This window comes from Lithobates pipiens, unplaced genomic scaffold (assembly GCF_037356315.1).
Source record: "Lithobates pipiens isolate NorthernLeopardFrog02 unplaced genomic scaffold, aLitPip1_a1.2 Scaffold_51, whole genome shotgun sequence".
Lineage (NCBI taxonomy): Eukaryota > Metazoa > Chordata > Amphibia > Anura > Ranidae > Lithobates > Lithobates pipiens.
The window spans coordinates 1,498,847-1,506,906 of record NW_027507874.1 but is presented as its reverse complement, the minus strand read 5'-3'; the positions used below and the strand labels follow the sequence as shown (position 1 = coordinate 1,506,906).

Below are 8,060 nucleotides of genomic sequence, written 5' to 3'. Positions count from 1 at the left end.
GATTGCACATATTTTGCGCTTCCTATACAAAGATCGATAAATATGACATTATTGGTAGAAATAGGTAATAATCATGGCATGCCAGACAAATATGTACAATTAATCAATAAAGATAATGTTGTGCGTCTGATGGATCACATCAGTTTCCATTCAGTAAACTATTGAAAAGCTTCTAATTAAATGAAATTCTATGCTGGGTAATAAATGACTAGACCCGCCCATTCTCCTCCTGTCTCCCATCAGGTCCGCTCATCCTTAGGAAGGAGAGACGTCAGAAGCAATGTGTTTCTTTGTTTCCTTTTCAAAATTATGTTTTAGAAATATAAAATTACTATGAACAATTGAAACTGCTGATTGTTTTTCTGTTATGAAGAGTTAAAGCTTCGTGTTCTCCGTGTAATCTCCAGGTATAAATAGAAAATAATTGAGACTAAAGAATAAATTCATCTTCTGGAAAATTGTATTGCTGCTGCATTAATGTATGTGAATTCAACAGAATATTTAGGAGCCTGATAAAGGAATGACGTTCTCTGTTATTTTGTAATGGATGGATGTGACTCCGCCTCTTTCCCAGGAAGGTTTCCATCAGGTCCGCTCAGGCTGTATATAAGGAGGGCAGGCAGACGGCTGAGCTCCGTTTCTGTTTGCGCAGGAAATTGTCGTCATGTCTGGTCGCGGTAAAGGAGGGAAGGGTCTGGGGAAAGGAGGCGCCAAGCGGCACAGGGAGGTGCTCCGGGACAACATCCAGGGCATCACCAAACCCGCCATCCGACGTTTGGCCCGCAGAGGGGGTGTCAAGCGCATCTCTGGACTCATCTATGAGGAGACCCGCGGAGTGCTGAAGGTTTTCCTGGAGAATGTCATCCGCAATGCCGTCACCTACACCGAGCACGCCAAGAGGAAGACCGTCACCGCCATGAATGTTGTCTATGCTCTCAAACGCCAGGGGCGCACGCTTTATGGATTCGGAGGCTAAACCCTCATAGACACCTACCTACTTCACATACACAAAGGTCCTTCTCAGGGCCACCCATCTTAACGTAAATAGTGGTATGTAGTTCTTTTTACGAGATCAGGAGAAGTAAATTAAATCTAAATGACGCGTCGTACACACTTCTGTAGCGGGAGGGTTTGTTCTGGGGGTTGGACACGTGACATTCGCCCTATATAGGCGATCTAAGTGTGATGAAAGTGGTCAGCCCTCGCGCCGCTAAGTGGTAATAAGTGACTAAAGTGAACCAAAGTCCACAATCAGAATTAATGAAACACAGATGCTGTGAAAAAGAGCCTGAGTGATATAAAGTGCAAATGCTAAATGAAAAACTGCAGCAGGACAAAATAGTGAACACAAACTATCAAATAATGAATATAAAGGGGTGAGTCCTGCGCAAATCGTGCCACTCAGATAAAATACACAAGTTCAAAATAATATAAATATGTGCATACATTCAATGCCGTGAAAAAAATAGTCCATAAAAAAGCATGGATAAAAATATATAAAATGGAGGAGGGATCACTGATAGAATGTCCGCTACTCAAGGCTCCCAGAACTCTCACCTTCAAACGAAGTTAATAAGCTGATCAAACAAACTCCAGGATTCTCTTATTTCATTAATAAATAATAGCCATCAGGAATTCCAAAGGAGGGATGTAATAATACAATTCCGCCACTAGAGGGCCAGTCCCAGCTTAAAGATTAGGTAATATGGATCCTCACTTCTATTGCACAATGTATGGCTCAAAATAAGAGAGTGGAGGGGGAGAGAGAGAACAGGAGACTTCCATAGTGTAGTAGTTAAAAAACGGCAGGTAAATTTATTAAAAAGCAGTAAAGACTCTCACATTTTAATTAAGAAAAACAAACACAATCAGGAAGAGGGTGTAATGGCGACTTCCGCCCGTCTTACTCTACTTCCGGTACGTCCTATGGCCACTCCCTACGCGTTACGTCATGTGACTTCTTCATGGGGATGCTGATAGGACGTTACTGGCCTCAATAAGTATAATGAGAACCGGAACCGGAAATACCAGTTCGGCCATTTTGGAAAAGGGTAAGGATAGAGGTAAACAGGTGAAAACCGGAAGTGCTGCCTCCGCCATCTTGCTACTCCAATATTACTAGACGGAAGTATAGAAAACCGCCATCTTGGAGTAAAAGAAAAACACAGAATCGCAGATGCAGAAAAAAAAACGGCGCTATTAAAATATCCAAAAAATGCAGATTGCTTTAATAATAAAATTAGCATACATAATATATCCCAAATGCATCTAAAAAGCAAAACGCTAGTCTGAGATTTAGAAAAGCATGGCATCATTTAAAATAAATGATCTCACATCCTAAAGAGGGATCAATGGATAAAAAATATAAATATAAATTGCAGAATGGCAAACCCGCCGATAAAGCTTGGACTAATATATAAAAAAAAAAATCAGTATATCAATGCGTAATATAAAAAAAAAAATTATATTAATAAAGAAAAAAAAGTAAAAGAAAAAAAAAATTAAATTTTAAATTTTAAAATTAAATTATTATTAATTAATAATTTAATACATATGCATACAAGAGATAAGTAAAGTCACATACCGGAAATAGAGTAGGACTTTACAAAAAATATTGTGTAATAATCTATCTGCAATTTCATCAATACATAATCACAGGAAAATACATAAAAATCGAAAAGATGAGAATATTAATAATCAATACCATTATTATTAAAAATTACTTAAAAAACAGTTAAGATCAAAATCTACATTAAGACCATCAGGATAAAAAGACCTCATAGTAAAAATCCATCTAGATTCCTTTTGACTAATAGTTCGGATTTTGTGGCTACCCCTCCAAGAGGGGTTATATCTTTCGATGCCCCAAAACTCCAAATGGGAGGGGTCTCGATTATGTACCTGATCAAAATGCCTAGATACACTATGATTGGGAAACCCCTTTAGGATGTTCTGTATATGTTCTTTTAGCCTAACTTTCAACGCTCTTTTTGTTCTCCCAATATATTGCAACTTGCAACTACATTGGAGGCAATATACTACACCCTCCGTATGGCATCCTATAAAGTCACGTATATTGTGTATTTGTCCAGTGGTAGTACTAACAAAATCACTTTTTTTGTTTTGAAATTTTTTGGCATGTCGGCATGCAAAGCAGTTTTTAGATGGATAAAAACCTTTCCCAGTAAAAAAGAAAAAATCCCTTTTGGGGGGTGGTTCAACAACAGATTTGGCAATAATATCTCTCAAGGTAGGAGCCCTTTTATAAATAACATTCGGTCTCTCAGGTAAGATTTTATCCAAGTCCCTATCATTTTTAAGGACATGCCAATGCCGACTTAATACTCTGGAAACCTCTTTGTACTGTACATTATAATCAAGAATAATAGAAGGAACCTCATAATTGTGTTTATGTTTCTTATTATCGTTATCTTGGAGCATAATACATCTATCCATGCATTTAACATGTTCAATTTCCCTTTTTAATTGTGAGTCTTCATAACCCTTTTCTTTGAATCTGGTGGCAATTAAGTTAGCCTGTTCTAAAAAGTCATCGGTTTTAGTACAATTCCTTCTTATTCGGACCAACTGTCCTTTAGGTATGTTGTACAACCATGGCTTGAAATGACAGCTGTTAATGGAAATATAGCTATTCGCATCGACACTTTTAAAATGTGTTTTTGTAATTACTGTATTCTTATCCAGGGAGATATTTAAATCTAAAAAATTAATACTTTTTGCATCTATTGTCCATTCCAAATGAATATTTTTATCATTATTATTCAAATTGGTAAGGAATTTTTCCAATGCTTCAAGGCTACCGTTCCAGACAATAACAATATCGTCAATAAATCTTTTATAGAGCATCAACTCTGCAGGGGTGTCTTTATATACAGCCTTCTCTTCCCAGTGGGCTATAAAGGCATTAGCCACACTGGGCGCAAATTTAACGCCCATGGCTATCCCAACTGCTTGTCTGTAATAGGTTTGGTTATGCCAAAAGAAGTTGTTTCAAGCAAAACTCAAGACATTTAATCAAGAATTTCCTATGTTGACACCTCAGTGTGGTAAAGCATCTCAAAAGCCATTTTATAGCAGAACATGCTTCATGGTGTGCCACATAGGGATGGCCGAACAGTTCGCCCGGCGGTCGTTTCGCGGCGAATTTCGGCTGTTCGCGGTCCGCCGGTTCGGCGGACTATTGGCGTCGTTCGCCCGGCGGACTTCTGTGTTTTTACTGTGTAAAGGAACTTTGACCTGATGACACATCCATCATGGGGTACAGGACAGCCAATTGAGACATGACAGCACATGGACACTTGGACATTCCCCCTAACTTATAAATACACCCGATCCGGCGGCCATTTTACATTCTTTCTTCTGTCACTATAGGGAAAGGTTGCTGTTTGGAGCAGGGACAGATAAAACGCTAGCTATTTGGTACACAAAAGTTCTTTTCAGGACTGGTATAGGTGTTAGGTGTATATAGGTTTGCTGTGCTACTGATTGTTGCAGCAGCCTGAGTGTCTTTTGTCAGTTTAGATAAAGGGACAGAGCGCTGTGTGCTGCTATTTTAGGGACAGCCAGATTAGTCATCATCATCATTAGCTGTTACTATCAGGTCCATAAAAGTGCTATTCGAGTAACCAGTTATTGTTCCAGTCTCCTCTGTTTTGCCAGTTTGTATAGGGACAGGAAGGAAGCAGTGTGTCAGGCAGTGAGGGTCAGTTTAAAGAGTTGCTGTTACTATTAGTTCCACAAAGGTTCTTTTCAGGACTATTATCAGTGGTATGGTAATAGGCTTGTACACGTATAATATTCTTTCTTCCAAATATAGAAAATAATGCATTTCAAAGGGGAATTCTGAATAAGAAGCCAAGCTATTCCTGAATGAAATAGATCTTGGCTCAGCCAAATTCCACTTGTTTTATACTCATTGGACATCCTACTATATAGAATACTTCAATTTGGCCTGAGCCAAGTGCTGGAAATCATAAAATATGTTACCAAACCTAGCACCATGACAGCCATGCATTTCAAAGAGAAATTCTGAATAAGAAACCAAGCTATTCCTATATGAAATAGATCTTGGCTCACCCAAATTCCACTTGTTGTAAACTCATTTGGAATCCTACTATATAGGATAATTCAATTTGGCACGAGCCAAGTGCTGGAAATGAAAATATGGCACTAAACTTGTCACCCTGTCACCCATGCATTTCAATGGGAAATTTTGAATAAGAAACCAAACTATTCCTATAAGAAATTAATCTTGGCTCACCCAAATTCCACTTGTTTTATACTCATTGGGCATCCTACTATATAGGATAGTTCAATTTGGCCTGAGCCAAGTGCTGGAAATCAGAAAATATGTCACCAAACATGGCACCATGACAGCCATGCATTTCAATGGGAATTCTGAATAAGAAAAAAAAAAGTTATTCCTATATGAAATAGATCTTGTCTCACCCAAATTCCACTTGTTGTAAACTCATTGGGAATCCTAATATATAAGATAATTCAATTTGGCATGAGCCAAGTGCTGGAAATGAAATGATGGCACCAAACTTGTCACCCTGTCACCCATGCATTTCAATGGAAAATTCTGAATAAGAAGCCAAGCTATTCCTATATGAAATTGATCTTGGCTCACCCAAATCCCACGTGTTTTATACTCATTGGGAATGCTACTATATAGGATCATTCAATTTGGCATGAGCCAAGTGCTGGAAATGAAAATAGGGCACCAAACTTGTCACCCTGTCACCCATGCATTTCAAAGGGAAATTTTGAGTAAGAAGCCAATCTTTTTCCTATATGAAATCCATCTTGGCTCATCTAAGTTCCAGTTGTTTTATACTCAATGGACATCCTACTATATATGATAGTTCAATTTGGCCTGAGCCAAGTACTGTAAATCAAAAATCATGGCACCAAACTGGTCATCCTGTCACCCATGCATTTCAATGGGAAATTCTGATTAAGAAGGCAAGCTATTCCTATATAAAATCCATCTTAGCTCATCCAAATTCCACTTGTTCTACACTCCCTGGGCATCCTACAATATAGCATAGTTCAATTTGGCCTGAGCCAAGTACTGTAAATCAAAAATCATGGCACCAAACTGGTCATCCTGTCACCCATGCATTTCAATGGGAAATTCTGATTAAGAAGGCAAGCTATTCCTATATAAAATCCATCTTGGCTCACCCAAATTCCACTTGTTCTACACTCCCTGGGCATCCTACAATATAGCATAGTTCAATTTGGCCCCAGCCAGTTTATGCACATTGTAAAGCATGGCACCAATCTGGTCAGCCTTTCACCCATGCATTTCAAAGGTGAATTCTGAATAAGAAGCCAAGCTATTCCTAAATGAAATAGAATTTGGCTCAGCCAAATTCCACTTGTTTTATACTCATTGGACATCCTACTATATAGAATACTTCAATTTGGCCTGAGCCAAGTGCTGGAAATCATAAAATGTGTTACCAAACATGGCACCATGACAGCCATGCATTTCAAAGAGAAATTCTGAATAAGAAACCAAGCTTTTCCTATATGAAATAGATCTTGGCTCTCCCAAATTCCACTTGTAAACTCATTGGGAATCATACTATATAGGATAATTCAATTAGGCACAAGCCAAGTGCTGAAAATGAAAATATGGCACTAAACTTGTCACCCTGTCACCCATGCATTTCAATGGGAAATTTTGAATAAGAAACCAAACTATTCCTATATGAAATCCATCTTTGCTCACCCAAATTGCACTTGTTTTATACTCAATGGGCATCCTACTATATAGGATAGTTCAATTTGGCATGAGACAAGTGCTGAAAATGAATATATGGCACCAAACTGGCCAGCTTTTCACCTATGCATTTTAATGGGAATTTTTGAATAAGAAGCCAAGCTTTTCCTATATGAAATCCATCTTGGCTCATCTAAGTTCCAGTTGTTTTGTTTTCAATGGGCATCCTACTATATAGGATAGTTCAATTTGGCCCGAACCAAGTTCTGGAAATCATAAAATATGTCACCAAACATGGCACCATGACAGCCATGCATTTCAGTGGGAAATGCTGAATAAGAAACCAAGCTATACCTATGTGAAATAGATCTTGGCTCACCCAAATTCCACTTGTTTTATAATCATTGGGCACCCTACTATATAGGATAGTTCAATTTGGCATGAGCCAAGTGCTGGAAATGAAAATATGGCACCAAACTTGTCAGCCTGTTACCCATGCATTTCAAAGGAGAAATTTTGAATTAGAAGCCATTATTTTCCTATATGAAATCCATCTTGGCTCATCTAAGTTCCAGTTGTTTTATACTCATTGGGCACCCTACTATATAGGATAGTTCAATTTGGCCTGAGCCAAGTGCTGAAAATCAAATATCATGGCACCAAACTGGTCATCTTGTCACCCATGCATTTCAATGGAAAATTCTGATTAAGATGCCAAGCTATTCCTATATTAAATACATCTTGGCTCACCCAGATTCAACTTGTTTTACACTCATTGGGCATCCTACTATATAGAATAGTTCAATTTGGCCCCAGGCAGGTTATGCAAATAATACAGTATGGCACCAAACTGGTCAGCCTTTCACCCATGCATTTCAGAGGGGAATTCTGAATAAGAAACCAAGCTATTCCTAAATGAAATAGATCTTGGCTCAACCAAATTCCACTTGTTTTATACTCATTAGACATCCTACTATATAGTATAGTTCAATTTGTCCTTAGCCAAGTGCTGGTAATCATAAAATATGTCACCAAACATGGCACCATGACAGCCATGCATTTCAAAGGGAAATTCTGAATAAGAAACCAAGCTGTTGTTCCATTTCAGAGATTTTGTCTCTTAATTTCTGTTTTTCGTTATTCCGTTCTTTTTTTTTTCCTGATCCCCAACGCTATCAAGATCCCACGGATATATGCCTTGTGGGCATCCCACAAGGCTTGACCCGAGGTCTCCTCTGAAGCATTTATTAAGAAGTATTGTTCTAATTCTTTACGCACTACTTCATACCCCTCTTTTTCCTGTATT

At 38.3% G+C, this 8,060-nt stretch overlaps 1 protein-coding gene across 1 annotated transcript; it reads left to right on the top strand.

Annotated features, from left to right (window-relative positions):
• Positions 1-664: 664 nt before the first annotated feature.
• LOC143957049 (histone H4-like) lies at positions 665-976 on the top strand. Its single transcript, XM_077467183.1, has one exon. It carries the CDS (start codon positions 665-667, stop codon positions 974-976), a length of 312 nt encoding a protein of 103 aa, XP_077323309.1.
• The last annotated feature ends 7,084 nt before the right edge of the window (positions 977-8,060 follow it).